General features: G+C 43.3%; 1 protein-coding gene across 1 annotated transcript in view; it reads right to left on the bottom strand.

The window, feature by feature from the left end:
* SUDS3 (SDS3 homolog, SIN3A corepressor complex component) overlaps window positions 1-17,392 on the bottom strand; it is a 35,754-nt gene extending 18,362 nt beyond the window's left edge. Inside the window, exons 1-6 of the mRNA XM_073676395.1 lie at window positions 17,112-17,392; window positions 14,755-14,824; window positions 11,532-11,587; window positions 7,859-7,930; window positions 3,875-3,894; window positions 3,634-3,790 (exon numbers count right to left, since the gene is read on the bottom strand). Coding sequence (XP_073532496.1) covers window positions 3,634-3,790; window positions 3,875-3,894; window positions 7,859-7,930; window positions 11,532-11,587; window positions 14,755-14,824; window positions 17,112-17,235 — 499 coding nt within the window. The 5' untranslated portion in view covers window positions 17,236-17,392. The remainder of the gene's footprint in view (window positions 1-3,633; window positions 3,791-3,874; window positions 3,895-7,858; window positions 7,931-11,531; window positions 11,588-14,754; window positions 14,825-17,111) is intronic.
* Between the last annotated feature and the right edge of the window lie 3,024 nt (window positions 17,393-20,416).

Here is a 20,416-nt window from a genome sequence, read left to right as displayed (position 1 = left end):
GCCCCCAGGCCCCTCCTGTGATGTGTATACAGGCCCCTCCTGTGATGTGTATACAGGCCCCTCCTGTGATGTATACAGGCCCCTCCTGTGATGTGTATACAGGCCCCCAGGCCCCTCCTGTGATGTATACAGGCCCCTCCTGTGATGTATACAGGCCCCTCCTGTGATGTATACAGGCCCCTCCTGTGATGTATACAGGCCCCTCCTGTGATGTATACAGGCCCCTCCTGTGATGTGTATACAGGCCCCCAGGCCCCTCCTGTGAGGTATGTACCCCCAGCCCCTCCAGATGCATACAGGCACCCCCAAAACCCTCCTGTGATGTATATAGGCCCCCCCAGCTCCTCCTGTGATGTATGTAGGCCCCCCCAGCTCCGCCTGTGATGTATATAGGCCCCCAAGCCCCTCCTGTGATGTACATAGGCCCCCAAGCCCCTCCTGTGATGTACATAGGCCCCCAAGCCCCTCCTGTGATGTACATAGGCCCCCAAGCCCCTCCTGTGATGTACATAGGCCCCCAAGCCCCTCCTGTGATGTACATAGGCCCCCAAGCCCCTCCTGTGATGTACATAGGCCCCCAAGCCCCTCCTGTGATGTACATAGGCCCCCAAGCCCCTCCTGTGATGTACATAGGCCCCCAAGCCCCTCCTGTGATGTACATAGGCCCCCAAGCCCCTCCTGTGATGTACATAGGCCCCCAAGCCCCTCCTGTGATGTACATAGGCCCCCAAACCCCTCCTGTGATGTACATAGGCCCCCAAACCCCTCCTGTGATGTACATAGGCCCCCAAACCCCTCCTGTGATGTATATAGGCCCCCAAGCCCCTCTTGTAATGTACAGTACAGATCAAAAGTTAGGACACACCTTCTCATTTAAATATTTTTCTGTATTTTCATGACTATGAAAATTGTACATTCACACTGAAGGCATCAAAACTATGAATTAACACATGTGGAATTATATACTTAACAAAAAAGTGTGAAACAACTGAAAATATGTCTTATATTCTAGGTTCTTCAAAGTAGCCACCTTTTGCTTTGATGACTGCTTTGCACACTCTTGGCATTCTCTTGATGAGCTTCAAGAGGTAGTCACCTGAAATGGTTTTCACTTCACAGGTCTGCCCTGTCAGGTTTAATAAGTGGGATTTCTTGCCTTATAAATGGGGTTGGGACCATCAGTTGTGTTGTGCAGAAGTCAGGTGGATACACAGCTGATAGTCCTACTGAATAGACTGTTAGAATTTGTATTATGGCAAGAAAAAAGAAGCCAAGTAAAGAAAAATGAGTGGCCATCATTACTTTAAGTAATGAAGGTCAGTCAGTCCGAAAAATTGGGCAAACTTTGAAAGTGTCCCCAAGTGCAGTTGTAAAAACCATCAAGCGCTACAAAGAAACTGGCTCACATGAGGACCGCCCCAGGAAAGGAAGACCAAGAGTTACCTCTGCTTCTGAGGATAAGTTTATCTGAGTCACCAGCCTCAGAAATTCCAGGTTAACAGCAGCTCAGATTAGAGACCAGGTCAATGCCACACAGAGTTCTAGCAGCAGACACATCTCTACAACAACTGTTAAGAGGAGACTTTGTGCAGCAGGCCTTCATGGTAAAATAGCTGCTAGGAAACCACTGCTAAGGACAGGCAACAAGCAGAAGAGACTTGTTTGGGCTAAAGAACAGAAGGAATGGACATTAGACCAGTGGAAATCTGTGCTTTGGTCTGATGAGTTCAAATTTGAGATCTTTGGTTCCAACCACCGTGTCTTTGTGCGACGCAGAAAAGGTGAACGGATGGACTCTACATGCCTGGTTCCCACCGTGAAGCATGGAGGAGGAGGTGTGATGGTGTGGGGGTGCTTTGCTGGTGACACTGTTGGGGATTTATTCAAAATTGAAGGCATACTGAACCAGCATGGCTACCACAGCATCTTGCAGCAGCATGCTATTCCATCCAGTTTGCGCTTAGTTGGACCATCATTTATTTTTCAACAGGACAATGATCCCAAACACACCTCCAGGCTGTGTAAGGGCTATTTGACCAAGAATGAGAGTGATGGGGTGCTACGCCAGATGACCTGGCCTCCACAGTCACCAGACCTGAACCCAATCGAGATGGTTTGGGGTGAGCTGGACCGCAGAGTGAAGGCAAAAGGGCCAACAAGTGCTAAGCATCTCTGGGAACTCCTTCAAGATTGTTGGAAAACCATTTCCGGTGACTACCTCTTGAAGCTCATCAAGAGAATGCCAAGAGTGTGCAAAGAGGTCATCAAAGCAAAAGGTGGCTACTTTGAAGAACCTAGAATATAAGACATATTTTCAGTTGTTTGACACTTTTTTGTTAAGTATATAATTCCACATGTGTTAATTCATAGTTTTGATGCCTTCAGTGTGAACGTACAATTTTCAAAGTCATGAAAATACAGAAAAATCTTTAAATGAGGTGTGTCCAAACTTTTGGTCTGTACTGTATATAAGCCCCCCAAGCCCCTCCAGTAATGTATATAAGCCCCCCAAGCCCCTCCAGTAATGTATATAAGCCCCCAAAGCCCCTCCAGTAATGTATATAAGCCCCCAAAGCCCCTCCAGTAATGTATATAAGCCCCCAAAGCCCCTCCAGTAATGTATATAAGCCCCCAAGCCCCTCCTGTAATGTATATAAGCCCCCCAAGCCCCTCTTGTAATGTATATAAGCCCCCCAAGCCCCTCTTGTAATGTATATAAGCCCCCCAAGCCCCTCCTGTGATGTATATAAGCCCCCCAAGCCCCTCCTGTGATGTATATAAGCCCCCCAAGCCCCTCCTGTGATGTATATAAGCCCCCCAAGCCCCTCCTGTGATGTATATAGCCCCCCAGCCCCTCCTGTGATGTATATAACCCCCCAAGCCCCTCCTGTGATGTATATAGGCCCCCAAGCACCTCCTGTGATGTATATAGCCCCCCAGCCCTTCCTGTGATGTATATAACCCCCCCCCCGAGCATCTCCTATGTGATGTGTATACTGTAGCCCCCCCAATGTCTCCTATGTGATGTATACAGAGCAGTTTTGGTGTCTATGTGAGATGTATATACTCCAGGCCCCCAACTGCTTGACTTCTATAAATGTAAAAGTGAGCAGAGATTGCCCCCTGTGAGGAGACCTGCAGTGTAATATGCATCTATGTTCAGAACTTACTGGTGCAAGGTTTTTTCCATATTCATTGCAAAGAGTCAACTGCGCTCCAGACTGGGGCAACCCTGGAAAAGCAGTTGGGAGTAGCAATACCTCCTAACATCACAGCTGCACCAAACAGAAGCAGTTCCAGCCATCACATTAGGGGCGAGTCCATTAAATGTTTTACAAAATATAACGGGATAAATTTCAAGTTGATAATTTTGTACAGCCCCAGAGTGGAGGTCTAAATATCCAAATGGACCCTGACAGAAAAAAGGTTCCCCACCCATGCTCTATATAAATGTTTATGCCGTTTTATTGCCATTTTAGGTGCGACAGACTCCTTTTAAAAATGCTCAGTAGCCTAAAGTGAAAATTGACAAATTTTAGGACCTGCAAAATTCTTAAAAAATTTTGATTTTAAGAAAAAATAAAAAAGGTAATTTTTGATTATTCATTCCCTTTATGCATGGACAGAACTTACCTCCTGTTAGCTCCATTGTTAATTTCTCATTTTCAATCATTTTCTTCTTTTCCTCTAATTCTGCTATCAAATTCTCCTTTAGTTCAATCTTTTTATCTTCAAATTCTTTCACAGCTGCCTTCTTCTCCTTGATGTAGTTTCTTTCTACCTGCTCAGTCTAGGAAGATAATATAATTCACGGCGATAAATAATTAATAGGAATGATGCCTGTGATACACAATGAGCCTGGAATGTCACTTACCTCTAGTTGTAAAAAAAGTTCTGGAAGAAAAACAGAAATAAAATCAGTTTAGAAAACTTGTATTCAGTATTTACATGGTGGGAATAGTGACCTTTACTTTCTGTGGTCAGTACAAACAGTCACTTCAAAGATCAGGAGAGCTCAGTTAACAGGGTATTCCCATCTCCAAGATCCTATCCCAATGTAGGTATAATAATAATAATATTATTATTATTAGCAAAAACCTTCAATTAGAAATGTAGTATAATTCTCCTGATAACCTATGTCGCTTACCTCAAGTGTAGGCCATTGAAGTAGCTTAGGTATCCATGGTTGCGACCACTAGCAACTGTCTATATAGGAGTGGTCGTAACCATGGATACCTAGGCTGTTGCAATGGCCTGCATATGGGGTTTGTGACAAAAGTTATCAGGAGAACTATCTATATTTCTAATTGGAGGTGTTTGCTAATATTATTATTATTATACCTACTACAGTGAGTACGGAAAGTATTCAGACCCCTTTAAATTTTTCACTCTCTGTTTCATTGCAGCCATTTGGTAAATTCTAAAAAGTTCATTTTTTCTCATTAAAGTACACTCTGCACCCCATCTTAACTGAAAAAAAAAACAAAAATGTAGAATTTTTTGCAAATTTATTAAAAAAGAAAAACTGAAATATCACATGGTCATAAGTATTCAGACCCTTTGCTCAGTATTGAGTAGAAGCACCTTTTCAGCTAGTACAGCCATGGGTCTTCTTGGGAATGATGCAACAAGTTTTTCACACCTGGATTTGGGGATCTTCTGCCATTGTTCCTTGCAGATCCTCTCCAGTTCCGTCAGGTTGGATGGTGAACGTTGGTGGACAGCCATTTTCAGGTCTCTCGAGAGATGCTCAATTGGGTTTAGGTCAGGGCTCTGGCTGGGCCAGTCAAGAATGGTCACAGAGTTGTTCTGAAGCCACTCCTTTGTTATTTTAGCTGTGTGCTTAGGGTCATTGTCTCGCTGGAAGGTGAACCTTCGGCCAAGTCTGAGGTCCAGAGCACTCTGGAAGAGGTTTTCATCCAGGATATCTCTGTACTTGGCTGCACTCATGTTTCCTTCAATTGCAACCTGTCGCCCTGTCCCTGCAGCTGAAAAACACCCCCATAGCATGATGCTGCCACCACGTTTCACTGTTGGGATTGTATTAGGCAGGTGATGAGCAGTGCCTGGTTTTCTCCACACATACCGCTTAGAATTATCACCAAAAAGTCCTATCTTCGTCTCATCAGACCAGAGAATCTTATTTCTCATAGTCTGGGAGTCCTTCATGTGTTTTTGAGCAAACTCTATGCGAGCTTTCATATGTCTTGCACTGAGGAGAGACTTCTGTTGGGCCACTCTGCCATAAAGGCCCGACTGGTGGAGGGCTGCAGTGATAGTTGACTTTGTGGAACTTTCTCCCATCTCCCTACTGCATCTCTGGAGCTCAGCCACAGTGATCTTGGGGTTCTTCTTTACCTCTCTCACCAAGGCTCTTCTCCCACGATTGCTCAGTTTGGCTGGACGGCCAGGTCTAGAAAGACTTCTGGTGGTCCCAAACTTCTTCCATTTAAGGATTATGGAGGCCACTGTGCTCTTAGGAACCTTGAGTAATGCAGAAATTCTTTTGTGACCTTGGCCAGATCTGTGCCTTGCAACAATTCTGTGTCTGAGCTCCTTGGGCAGTTCCTTTGAACTCATGATTCTCATTTGGTCTGACATGCACTGTGAGCTGTGAGGTCTTATATAGACAGGTGTGCGCCTTTCCAAATCAAGTCCTATCAGTTTAATTAAACACAGCTGGACTCCAATGAACGAGTAGAATCATCTTAAGGAGGGTCACAAAGAAATGGACAGCATGTGACTTAAATATGAGTGTCTGAGCAAAAGGTCTGAATACTTATGACCATGTGATATTTCAGTTTTTCTTTTTTAATAAACTAAAAAAAATTCTACATTTATGCTTTTTTTTCGGTCAAGATAGGGTGCAGAGTGTACTTTAATGAGAAAAAAAATGAACTTTTTAAAATTTACCAAATGGCTGCAATGAAACAAAGAGTGAAAATTTTAAAGGGGTCTGAATACTTTCCGTACCCACTGTACATATTGGGATAGGATCTTGGAGATAGGAATACCCCTTTAAATATCACTTCTGTCTTTATGGTTAAAGGGGTTGTCTGGTGAATGGAAGTTAACACCTATCCACAATATAAGTTATCACGGACCGACTGCAGGGATTGGCAGAAAGGGTCACTTTTATCCCTCTCAGAATGGTGAGGCAGTGTCTATGATTGAGCGCAGCTCCATAGGGCTACTGGAAAGAAAAGGTGCAGCACTCAGCAATACCGTAAGAGAAAAAGGGAGCTTCAATTTGGTATGTGCACTGACGCTCCGAACTTACAGGGAGGAGAGTGTCCCATTCTGCCAATCGATAGGATAGGTGATAGCGCTTCTTCAAGAGGCAAGCCAGATTTCAGCACCCAAATGCTCCTCAATCTAAACAAAATATTTTAGGATATCTCAAGAAACTTTAAAATTCGTATTCCTTCAGTAAAGAAAAATGTGGTCACTACAGGTTAACACAGACTTTTTCTGATATTATTACATTTTAAGCATAGGCATTTTATTGCTATACAAAATAATATAACATGCTGTTCTATTCTGTACAGAAGAAAAAACAGCTCTAGTCTTTGAGGATTCATATAATGAATGGTATAATGTAAATGGGAGCATACACCCATCAATTCTTGGGCATTTGACTGGGTGTACTGGGCATAAGAACCTCTTATTAGCACATACCAATACATTCTTTAACCCCTTCACGCCGCAGCCAATTTCCGTTTTGGCGTTTTCGGTTTTTTCCTCTCCTTCTTCCCAGAGCCATAACTTTTACTTTTCTGTCCACATTGTCATATGAGGGCTTGTTTTTGCTGGGATAAGTTGTATGGTGCGATAAAATTGTGAAAAAAAAAACGCAATTCTGACATTGTTTTTTGGGAATTGTTTTTACAGTGTACATTTTGTAGTAAAAATTACCATGCAATATGATTCTCCTCATCAATAAGATTACGGCAATACCCAACATGTCCAGGTTTTTTTATTATTGTAGTGGTGAAAATAAAAGTCAGAAGTTTGCAAAAAAAATAATTTTGGGTTTGTGTCACCATTTTCCGAGAACCGTAACATTTTTATTTTTCGGCCGATGGAGCTGTGTGATGGCTTATTTTTTTTGCGGGTCAAAACGACGTTTTTATTAGTACCATTTTTGGATAGATGTGACTTTTTTTTTTTTATCGCTGGTTACAGCCTTTTTTGTGGAAGCCAAAAAAAAACGTAATTTTGGCTTTCTTGAATTTTTTCCGTTTATGGTGTTTACTGATCGGGTTAATTGTTTTTATATTTTGATAGATCTGACTTTTCTGAACATGGCGATACCACATTTTTTATATATATCTTTATTTTCAATGGGGGATTTGAAATGTTTTTTCTTTTTTTTAAACTCTTTTTTTTTTACTTTTTACTGTTATTGTTAGCCCCCTTAGGGGACTTGAAGATGCGATTGTTTGATCGTTTATGCTATACGCAGCGATGCTGCAGCATTGCTGTATATGGCAGAAATTACAGTCTCCTTTGAAGCCCAGCCAGAGGCAGGGTTTCATGACAACCCCCGGCTGTGATGACAACCCATCGGCGACCCGCAATCACGTCACGGTTGCGCCAATGGACGGAGAAAATGAAGCGATCAAGCACACAGTTGCATTTAATAAGTTAACAATCGCGGGTAGAGCACTGCTCCACCCGCGATTGTTAGCAGCAGGTCCTGGCTGTAATACACAGCCATCACCTGCCGTGTATGGGGCAGCCCACTCCATACACCCGCTTCTGACATGCGCCGTACATGTACGGCGGATGTCGTGAAGGGGTTAAAAGAAAACCCATGTAAAAGAAGGAGATCCCATTCATTCTTTCATGTTCTTACCAGCATTTCTTAGCCTCTCTCTATATTGTTGATCTAATTTTTTCATCCGTTTCTGATATTCCTGCAAGGTACCTAAATATAAAATAAAGGCATGAAATCACATATATAATAACAACCGGTGAGTGTAACTAAAGTTATTAGTGATCATCCATCACAAATCATGATATTTCTTCCATAGCGTTTGCCAACTGGGGTTGGGGAAAATGAATTACAAATAAAGTGATTAAAAAAAATGTAGCTCATATTTTTATTTCTTGTAACAAGTTAACAGGAGGTGGGGTGGGGATTTATTAAAGAATCAATCTAGCAATTTTTTTTTCTCTGCCTGCACCCCCACCTGATTGTCTATCACACTCAGCATTTATCTTACATACGGAGAACTTACTTTCCCTGCAGGACAGCCTATATCATGATTCCTAGATTTCACCCTGCATTTTATCCTTCTATACGCCGCTATCAATCTCATGTGTCAGCATAGCATCACATTGCCAGCTTGGCTAGTAACATCTGTCTACTGGGATGGCACTACTCTCCTATATATTCCCCTAAATAACATAATATAGTTATACAGTCAGGGAGGCAGACTTGTCATCTTTATTATAACTTTGCGACAGGAGCTGTGAAATTATCATCATTATCTATGATATGGGTTTCTGTTCCCCCTGAGGAGGAACACATGAGGTACAAGAAATAATAAGTCAGCTCACCGCTTAAACTCTCTGGACCAGAAACTCCTATGCATGGACATCCTAGACTCAGATGAACCAAACTTGCATAAGAAAAGACAAAAGTCCAGCAGGAATGAGAAATCCTTATAAAACATCCTGTTTATATAATAGAAGAAAAAAAGAGGCAGCACTCCAACAGGCTATGCAAAAAGTGGACCTTTTATCGGACCATTACTGAACCTTTCTGAAGCTGTTTCAGGCATGAAGACACATCTATCTGAAAAGCTTAGGGTCTGGAATTTTAAATTGGTTACCCAATATCTATAATGCTCTTTAAAATATCTATTTTTAAAGCAGTATTCCCATCTCCAAGATCCTATCCCAATATGTAGTAGGTGTAGTAATAATAATAGCAAATACCTCCAATTAGAAATGTACTAGTGTAGTTCTTCTGATAAGCTAAATCTCTTTCCTTATGTGTAGGCATTGCAGGACCTTGGGTATCCATGGTTACGACCACTAGTGGTCGTAACCATGGATACCTAAGGTCTTGCAATGCCAGCACATAAGAGACATAGCGAGTCAGAAAAACTATATTACATTTCTAATTGTGGGTATTTGCTAATATTATTATTACTACACCTACTACATATTGGGATAGGATCTTGCAGATGTGAATACCCCTTTAAGCCCTAACCACTTTTGTAATTTGCTTTATGATAAACTTACCTACCATTCTTCCTATATCTGTTTGTTTTTTACTTTACTTCCTGTGACGTTTTGTTTGAGGAGAGTCTCAAAAGAGACGTCATAAGAGCATTGTCCTATAGTCACTTCTCCGTTGCTTCTATCACCCCCCTGAAACAGACGTACAAGGGGGCGGCACTGCTGTTACGTACCATCCTACGATGATGTCCTGTTTCGAGAAGGTGACGGAGAAGTGACCGCAGCTTCTGTGCCCACATCTTCAGTGGCTGTCATCACACTTCTGTTGGCGCCACAATTCCTACTACTGTCACGGCCACATCTCTCCCTGAAACTAATTTCATCATGGGGCAGTGATAAAAGCAAGGTGAGTGAAAGCAACACCGGCCCACATCTTCTATCACCGCCCTCAAACGTATCGACATCAGGGAGCGCAGATGGTGTCATCAATCTGCTTCTTTTGCTGCCCTTTGAGGCCAACTTGCTTGAAGACAGTGATAGAGGCTGTGAGGGGGTACTGCTGTCACTCACCCTGCTTCTGTCACCGACCCCCGCTGACGTCTCATTTCAAAGAAAGAGACCGGAACTGTGGCTGTGGAAACTGAAATTGTGTGTGGAGGGCATAGAAGTGTGGGGGCAGCCACATAAGTAAGACAGCATGATAAAAGCTGTTGTCACTTCCCCACCAACCCCCTTAGACAGGACATCAGGGATTGGTGGTGACAAAAGCTGTGGTAAGTGACAGCAGCAGAGCCTTCTGATAACACTGTGGTCCACGTGGGGTGTGGGGGTGATAGAAGCTGCGGAGAAGTGACAGCAGGGCCACCCCCTGTGACATCCTGTTTGAGACTCCATTTCCTCCCAGGAACTGAAGAAATAAATTATAGATATAGGGATTAGTAGGATGGTAAGAAATGTTATAATAAAGCAAATTCCAAGAGTGGTTAGGGCTTTACGATAGATATTTATATTCGGACAACCCCTTTAATGTATGGGTGTTTTATAGGATTTCTCCTTGCTGTTGTAAGTTTGTTTTATAAAGGTGCAATCCATCTAATTTCAAAATACAAGTAATTCTGGAGATACAGACTGTTGTAAAAAGAAGGGGGGATGCTACACAGTGGCAGACATGGTCCTGTCCCAACTTTTTTGAGAGGTGTTGCTGCCAACAATTTCTAAATGTGTAAATGTTTTCAAATGAGCTGGAAAATGTCTGACTTTCAGCTTCTGATCTGTGTTCTATGTTCTGTTGTGAATAAAATATGGCTATAACAGAATTCCAAATCATTGCATTCTTTACATATTACACAATAACTTTTTTTGAAATTGGGGTTGTATGATTCATAGTTTCTATATAAATAATCTACATAAGTAAATACATCCTGGCTGTACTGAGTTCTGTACGTTAGTTATTTTACTCGTTTATATTGCGCCATTAATTCTGCAGTGCTTTACAGACATTATCAGCACTGTCCCCATTGGGGCTCGCAATCTAAATTCCCTATCAGTATGTCTTTGGAGTGTGGGAGGAAACTTAAGAACCTGGAGGAAACCCACACAAACACAAGGAAAACATACAAACTCCTTGCAGATGTTGTCCTTGGTGGGACTAAACTCAGGACAACAATGCTGCACTGTTCCAGTACTGCCCTACATTACACCTTTCGTGTTATTTTTTATAGTGAGATATTTAGGTGCCGAACAGTGAGCCAAATGATTTGAATGACCCTGGTTCAGCATTCACATCGGTAGTCTGTGGCCGCCAGACCAGAGACATGCGAATACCTTCCTGCGCAAGGATGCTGAAAATCTTTTTGCTGAACACTAACATTGGATGATTATTCCCAGAATGCAATCATTAGAGCAAGCTCTATGCAGACAACAAATAAGCAGGGAATATTGGGAATAATAACTTAAAATCAGGACGGGACACAGCATAAAGTTATAGAGAGAAAGCACTGGTCACTCTTAGCAAAAGGAAGGGTCAGCTGGGTGTGTGCAGGGTACTAAAAGAAGCCATTTTTGGTGGAGGAAGAAGACTCAGGAATAGGTGGATCTGCGACATAAAGATGTAGCGCGAGGGCACCAATTACTTTACACATTCCTTCATCTACAATGCAATAGGATTGTGTCACATAATTTGCAGCTTGGAAATTAATGGTTGGCTACAGAAGTTTTCATGCAATGATACCTGCAGATGAGAACTATCTGAGGCAGACCAGTAACTCATCGGGGGCTCTATGAAGACAATAAATACTAAGGAATAAGTACCACCATCATCTGGTAATCTCAATGCCCACCTTCCTGAAGTTGTTGCAGTTGTCTCTTCAGAGAGGCCAGCTTATCCTGATACATCCTGGCAAGAAAAAAATAAATAAAAATAAAGTTAGAGTTATATCTATGGGAAAAAAAAACATTTTTATTTAGTTTTAACTGCACTGAGCTTAACTCCTTTATGAATTGGAAATTTTCCATTTTTGTTATTTCCTCGCCTTCCTCCAAGAGCCATTACTTTGTATATTTGTCCGTTAACATAGCAGTGTGAGGGCTTGATTTTTATGGGACAATTTATAGTTTTGAATAACACAATTCACCATGTAATGTACTGAAAAATAAGGGGAAAAAAAAAAACAATTCCGCCATTGTTTTTTTAGGTTTTGTTTGTATGGCATTTATTATTTAGTAAAAATGACTCAGCATCATGATCTTATACCTGTAACTTTTTCTTTATTTTTCCTGTTAATGGAGCTGTGTGAAAGCTTACGTTTTTAAAGGGAACCTATCACGTTGGCCAACGCTAACGATATGGGGTTAATCTGCAGGTTGATAGCATTAGACAGTCAACACTCACAGCACTGTAAGCGGCGGCAGTAAACCTGTCCTGGCACTTTGGCAGTGCAGAGTCAGCTGTCAGTCAAAGTGCCGGGGTGAGTGACAGCGACATTTAAATGGAGCAATACTCAGCTGCTGCTGCTGTTACAGGCAGATGCCGTCTGTCTAACACAGTCAGCATCTGCCATGTATGGTGCGGGTCCAGTTTTTGAACCTGCCCTAAACACCTGCTGCCGTGTAATTTTATGTCATGAGGTCACAAAACGCTTAATTAGTTTGTATGATCGGCCATCAGCAAGTACATTATTATATTCCTAACAGATTCTGAATATTTCTAGCCACAACTAGGCTAAACTTTCCCGATATACAATCTGCTTTTATTTTACATCTTATTCTGTCTCCCGGTAATAGATAATGGTGTTTCAGTACTAGGACCCTTGTGTACGAAGTGGAGCATTATGTGATGAGCTAGGCCATGAGATTTGTGTGAAGATGTAAATGAATTGGGATGGCATAAATATGAGGAAGTTTTTATATGTATTTCTAGTTTCATTCATGGGCTACTATTTCTTAAGTGTAACAGTACATTAATATCTTTCTATACAGTGCATAAAATTCTGTGTGCAAATATAAAAAAAACACAAAAATGACGACTACAATGATCCTTCGTTCAATAAGAATAATTACCCGGCCCCAGATCAATTTTTGCCTGTTCTACCCCAGCTTATCTGAGTCTGTACTTTCAGAGAGAATTATCATCAATGTACAAAAACTGCATCCATTTAAAAGGGAAATGGAGTTTTGTCCTTGGTGCTACAGAGCAGTCATAAGCTACACAGAATAGAGAACTCTGACATCACTAGATTAGATGATCTATTGCAAAGGTGGGCAATTAATTTTCCCGAGGGTCCGCACGAGAGACCGTGAGTGTTGCGGAGGACTGAACTAATACGTTAAAATATGTTAATATTGAACAGAATTGATTTCATTTTAATAATTGTATTGCTTATTATCAAGCAGAACAAAACCATATAAATTTACAGATTTTTATAAAGTTTATAAATAATACAGTAAATTATATATACTGGTCCAGTTATGCAGTCCTTGTACTATAATCAACAGCTCCTCCAAAAACAGTAAGTAAACTTTTTGACAGTTAGGGTGATTAATGAGTGGAACAGGCTGCCACGAGAGGTGGTGAGTTCCCCTTCAATGGACGTCTTCAAACAGAGGCTGGACAGACATCTGTCTGAGATGATTTAGTGAATCCTGCTTTGAGCAGGGGGTTGGACCAGATGACCCAGGAGGTCCCTTCCAACTCTACCATTCTATGATTCTATGATTCTAAGATGTCCCCCACAGCTCCCACACGTCCCCACAGCCCCCATACAGTATACTGAACCCCACAGCCCCCCAGCACAGTATGATGATCCCTAAAATCTTGCACTCAGAATGAGCCCCTACAGCCCCCCAAAAATTATACCAGACAGTATGATTGCCCACACACTATGATCCCCCACAGACCCATAACAAAATATGATGGCCCATGCAGCACCCCAACACAGTATGATACCACACAGGCCCCAACACAGCATGACCACCCACCAAATCAGTATAATGCACCCAATGGTCCCCCCAACACAGAATGACTACCTCCACAGTATGATGCCTCACAGCCCCACAATACTTAATGATGGCCCCACAAGTGAATGTCAAAAAAAACACTGCACACTTTACCCCTGTTCCCCTGGTGCGCTGCTCCGATCTTAAATCTGCACACTGAGGCTGCACAGCAGGCGCAATCTAATGAAGTTGTCGCGCCAGCTGTGCTGAGACACTAAGTTGCACAGGCTTAATGGTGAAAGATGGAGCCGACAGCTCACTCCTCCACCATTATATTCACTGGTATCTGCATCCCAAAGAATGTAGAGATCAGTGAAATTGAGACGTTGAGCGAAGGTGGAGAGGGCGGCCGCAGTGTTCGGCCCCTTTACTGTCCTGGTCTGCATGACAAATAGAAACAGGCAAATGGCCAGATATGGCCTGCCGGCTATAGTTTGCCCAGGTCTGATCTATTGGAATGTGTGCAGGAGGGTTGGGCATGTTGGATTTCAACTTGCCTGATCCTATGTTCTCACATTAGATAAGCCTTCGCCAGAGGTGTGTGGCAGCAGCTAAATCCCCTCTCCCTATTAAGAACACAAGTTGCTCCGCCAAGACAAGTGTGAATATATAAGGATGGGAGGGTTTGAGTGGAACAGCAGTTGGTTAAATGAGCATTTAACTAGAAACTATCTACATGGCCAGATTTAGGCTATGTTCAGACAAACAATTTTAGTGTGTTCTCAAAGAACTGCACAAGGACTAGTGTTACCCATTGGCTCGTCCACATGGAAGATTTTACATGCTGGAAAAAACAAAACCACACAGCATGTGCTAGCCTGGAATATTTGCGGCCCAGACTGGTACATGTAAATGATAGGCAGATCATGTACCCATCTGTCATGGAGACCAAAACACAAAGTTACACAAGGACAAGACTGGCCCAAGTTTTACTATGACAATGTACACTTAGCCTCAGGATCATACCTTACCACTGATGACACAGGACTTTCTTATAGTGTGGCATTACACAGTAACAAAACACCTATGAGGCATGGACATTACCATAATGATATAAAGTGTACATACTGTTCTTTCATTTCTACGTAGTCCACGTTGTCATGCTTTGCCACGTCGGTCTCACTCGCATCTTCAGTATCTTTATATTAAAATGGAAAACAAAGATGTCAGTATAGAAGAGGGTCACAAAGGCAGATAACAAGGATTCGCTCTGTTACATTTTGGTCTGAATTATTAAGCTGATTTTCCAGCTTCAGAAAAAACTCTGTTCCCCAGCTGCAGTTTAACAAAAGAATGCGTTACTCACCAGCCTCGGGTATTAACTCAGACTGCAGCCAGGAACAAGGGTTCCAAACTGGAAAACCCTTTTTAATAATAGCTAATACACATAATAATAATAAATATTATTATTAATAATAATAATAATAATAATAAAAATAAAGAATGGATATGTGTAAAAAAAAACAGTACACCTTGAAGGTAACGAGAATCTGACATTTCTTATTTTTCTTACTGACAATGAGATAACATATACACAAACCTTTTTCCCTTCAATATTTGAGCCATAAAGTAGCAGAGGGCAGGCTGAAATCGGATACAAGCTGCCATACTGCCAAGGATGTATTATTCACTGCCTTGTACATTTACACTTGGCAGGTAAAAGTTTTTTGCGTGTGAAATTTAAAAAGGTATAGGTCATCAATATCAGAACAATGGGGGGGGGTCTCACACCAGGCACCACAGCCAATTGCTGGATGAACAGCACAGCTCCGTACGCTGTTTAACGGAATCCATTATCAGGTTTTAGCCACCTAATCTGAAAGCAGCGTGATTGTCAGCCTTCTGCCTATGCAGTGTACAGAGAAAGCTGTCAATCAGTGCTGTGGGCGGGGTTATACAGAGCTCAACATACAGAGAACTACTGGATGTGAGACAGATAAACAGGGATCTGGGAACTGCAGCTCAGCTCCTACTGAAACAAATAGAAGGTCACATGCAAACAAACTACTGCAAATGTCTTGATCACTTCAGAAATATCTATTATTGTAAGTCACATGTGGTTCTCTCATAGAACAACCACATAAATCTCAGTTAAATGCTATTTTATTTTTTTCTGAGCAAAATTAACTAATGCAACTTGCTATTTCTTGTGAAATGTTCACATTCCATCCGTTACATACATTTAGAATACATGCTGTGTACGCTCCTGATCGAGGAGCAATCCTCCCAGTTGTGGTCACAAGAGCCCGTTTGGTCTCCATCTGATCACTATACACCCGAGGCAGACTATTCCATACAATGCACTCCAGTATACAGCTATACACAGTACGTGTGTTATATGGAGGCCATAAACAGATGTGATGTGAGCACAGCCTTTATATTCTTAAACCATAATATGTCATACTACACAAAAAAAGCTAAATAACATTTCCCACACATTTACTTTATGTCAGTGTCATTATCCAAGGTCCTTTTATTTTATAAGGATGTTAGAATCTTTTAATGTTTAGCAGCAATTTTTCAAAGAAGTTTACAAAACTTATATTTTTTAGTGACCTATTCAGTTATAAAGCATTGCTCCAGAATTGTTGTTTTTTTTTATTTTACAGCTGGAGTGACACAACTAATCTAAGTTCCTTGCCCCTAGTATACTTTTTAGTTGCTGTCGTCTGTTATCAGCGTCGCTCCAGTCGTCTTCTGCAGATTGTGACCAGCCCGATCTGCTGGGTGATCTGGAGGTCACTATATTCAATGTAAGTCTATGAGAGCCAGTAAGAAAGTCTCATAGACTTACACCATTACACCTAACTTCCGGTCAGTCACAAGATGGCGGCGCAGGACCGGAGCTGCACCGGGAACAGCGGAAAAAGGCGGCTGGTAAGTATATTACGTAAGTGGCACCACTCCAGCGCTGAAATAAAAAAAAATAAAAAAAGAGACTGGAGTGGTGCTTTAAAGTGACATTGAGGAGTGTATCAGGTAGTTTGTTAACCCTTTAGGTGCTTCACAGGAATTAAGGCAAAGTGGAATGAATTAAATAATGGATTTTTCTCCCCTAAAAGTTTTCTAAAATCCTCACGGGACCCCAGAGTCGCAGACCCCGCAGCCATTACTTGGCCTCGCATTGCCATGGCGACCATTGGGACCCACAATCGCGATCTCGGGATGCCGTGATGAGATGGAGGAGTCGGCCAGCTAGAGGGCGCTGTTGCTATTGACAGCAGCATCTAGGGGGTTAAACAGCCATGACTGGAGCCCACACTGACCGTGGCTGACAGCAGTGTGTGATCTGGGGTCTGCAGACAGGCGTATTGGGGGCATTCATGGGTAAAGCAGGATTTCGTGGTCATTCCCTGCTCCCTCCAGGTGACAGCAGCAGCCCCTGCACACCTGTGAGGACCCTCGGGCACAGCATGTCCTCTTACCCTCGTCTGACTCCCGGCCCCTGAAGCTGCGGTCATCGTCCTCGTCCGCGCTCTCCAGCTCTTCCTCCTCATAGTAGTCATTAGCTGCCGCCGCGGCCGGGGACATCACGCCGACCGAGCTCATGTCTGTTACCCGCCTCCCCACACCCGGACCTCCGTGACCGGAACTGCAGCGGGAAACTTCCACACGAGAACCGACACAGCAGCTACAACAATCGGCGCACAGCAACGGGGTCCTCCGCCGCCCGAGTTCCTGTGTCTCCGTTCTAGGTGTCCTGTGAATTGCCAGAAATATCAGTGCAACCGAAAAGCCTCTCTAGGTAATATATTATTATACACAGAGCAAACTTACACTAGTGATAATGTAGTTGCTCCTCAAGTGCCAACACTAGATAATTTAAGGTCGTAAACAGTGAATTTTAGAACAAGGCCCACACAGGCAGTACGGCGGACACCACCTGGCGGGAAGTACAGTGGTGGATGGAAACAAATCTCTCGGAGGTTATACAGTGAGGGTGTGATACCGAGAGTGGCCGCGAGGGGGCAGCCGGCACCCGCTCTATGTGACTGTGCACTGCAGTGTACTGCGCCGCTTCCTTCAGGGTCTTGGGCGCCATATCAGGCTGATAATAATGGAGGGCCAGGAGGAGGCCTGGAGTGTTTCTTCCCTGCAGGAAGGTGTAATATCAGTCAGTTGTGATTGAGGACACAAAGCGTTAGGAGATTATTTGTTGACTAGTTATCAGCAGACTAATTCGCAGAGAATTTCCCTCAAATTTTGATTTCCGGTGAAACTGAGCTATTGGGATTCGATTCGCGCTAATCCAGGAAAATGGCTGCCACCATTTAGTGGCTCATTTTGTGGGCTGATAAAGGTTCTACTCCTGTCCTAGGCCCTCACCTGACTGCTGCCACCATTCATGGCCTCCGTGCAGTACTGTGGCCCATGCTGCCATGTCAGGGGCCACATGGGACTGGTGGAAATGACCTGACGTCCCCCACATGACCGAGCAGAGACCCACATAGCGGACCCTGGGAGCGGAGAGGTGTAATGAATCGGGCGAGGGACATAATAATAGTCTTTAACTCTTTACCTCCCCTCTTATGCTATGGGCTTTGTAGAGACCTCAGAAGGTAATAAAAGGTGTTTTTTTTCTCGTTAATCAGGGCACTGATCAGAATGAAATAATTTTTTAGGAGATTCAGTCATCTTTATTAGTGTTGAGCGAGCATGCTCGACACTGCTCGGTACTCGCCCGAGCATCTCACTACTCGGGATGTTCGGCGAGCACCTAGCATTTCCGGGTTACTCGGGCGGGAGCTCGGGTCTCCGCCCTGCACGTTTGGCACTCTTTACAGAGCCAATGAACATGCAAGGATTGCCAGCCAGTCACTGTAATGCCGCAGCCATGTTGTTTGTGGGCATTACAGTGATTGGCTGGCCGCACAGCGTCACCTCGAGTATTTAAAACCGGGCGCCGCCATCTTAGGCACAGTCGCTCCGGATCAGACAGTGTAGGGTCAGTGCTGCTGAGCTAGGGAGAGATTTATACTCCGAAATAGTTAGTGTAGGGTCTGTAAAGCCTGCCAAATCAGACAAACAGTCCTTCTCAGGACTAATATCCATCCCAGATATCAGGCAGGCAGGCAGGCTGTATAGGAGACGCAGTGGTTATACCAATAAACGCTGCATTACAGTCCTGTGTGCTCCTGCTGGTCAAATTGCTAGACTTATCACCCCGGTCTCAGGGGCCAGGAAAAATTATTATTTTTTCATCTAAATCCTGTATTTATTTATTTTTCCTCAGTCAGACTGTCCAAATACGCGTCTTATTAACCTTTTGGTATTCCCCCCCCCCCAAAAAAAAAAAATTGAGTGTGTCTGTGACTGTTCAGACACCAATATATCTGTTTAAAAGAGTCTGGTGTAGGCCAGAAAAATATAACTGTGGTTTTGCAGTTCCACGGGTCAAATCTCTGTATTATCCAGCTTTTGGTATTTTTTCCGTAAAGAAAAACAGTAATAGTGTCTCCCTGATTGTTCAGACACAAATATATCTGTTTGAAAGATTCTGGTGTACGCCACATAACTAGAACTGTGGTTTTTCAGTTCCACGGTTCAAATCTCTGTATTATCCACTTTTGGGCCTTTTTTACATAAAAAAAACAATTTGAGTGTGTCGCTGACTGTTCAGCCCCAAATATATCTATTTAAAAAAGTCTGGTATATGCCAGTAAATTAGAACTGTGGTTTTGCAGTTCCACGGTTCAAATCTCTGTATTATCCAGCTTTTGGCCTGTTTTACGTAAAAAAAAAAAATAGTGTCTCCCTGTCTGTTCAGTCACAAATATATCTGTTTAAAAGATTCTGGTGTAGGCCAGAGAAATAGAACTGTGATTTTCCTCTTCCACGGTTCTAATCTCCTTTTTATTACCCTTTTTCCATTGATAGTGCGAGTGTAAGCTATTTTACTTAATTTACAATGGGCAAGGCGCGTGGCAAGGGACGTGGAACTGGCCGTTCTGGTGATAAGAACCCCCTGTTGTGTGTGCAAGGCAATCCCCTGTCCATACTGCATGCAAAGATTCCCCCTCCTCTCAGTCTTCACATGTTATGGCAGTTTCTCAAGAAACAGCATCAACGTCCACGTCCCACCGCAGCATTCAATTGTCCATATCCAAGAGTGTTGAACGAAAGCGCAAATTCGCAGCCAACACCCCACAGGCCACAGTCCTAAATTCGCACATTTCACGACTGCTTGCATTGGAAATGCTGCCTTTTAGGCTGGTGGAGACGGAATCCTTCCGCGACCTTATGGCGGTGGTCGGTACTCGGTCCCCAGCCGACACTATTTTGCCCGGTGTGCCATCCCCGCACTACACAAGCACGTGTCCCAAAACATCTGCTGTGCCCTCAACAACGCAGTTACTGGGAGAGTCCATCTGACAACGGACACGTGCTTGTGGCCAGGGACGGTACATCTCCCTGACGGCACACTGGGTAAACATAGTGGAAGCCGGGACCCAGTCGGACCTTGGGACGGAACACATCCTCCCCACACCGAGGATTGCGCGCCCTATGTCAGTCAGAGTTGCCCCCACAGTGTACAGCTCCTGTGCATCATCCTCCTCCTCCTCCTCATGTTTTAGCCTCCATCTCAGATATCACCACATCAGTTACAAGCTGGAAGCACTGCAGTACTGCCTCAGCCAAGCGGCCACAGGCTGTGCTGAAACTCATAAGCTTAGGTGATAAACCTCACACTGCTTGTGAGTTGTGGACAGCTGTGAAAGAGCAGGCAGAT

The sequence above is a fragment of the Phyllobates terribilis genome, unplaced genomic scaffold (assembly GCF_046119375.1).
Source record: "Phyllobates terribilis strain yellow unplaced genomic scaffold, ASM4611937v1 Scaffold_1__5_contigs__length_1240528914, whole genome shotgun sequence".
Taxonomy (NCBI): domain Eukaryota; kingdom Metazoa; phylum Chordata; class Amphibia; order Anura; family Dendrobatidae; genus Phyllobates; species Phyllobates terribilis.
This window is presented reverse-complemented; position numbering and strand designations above follow the sequence as displayed.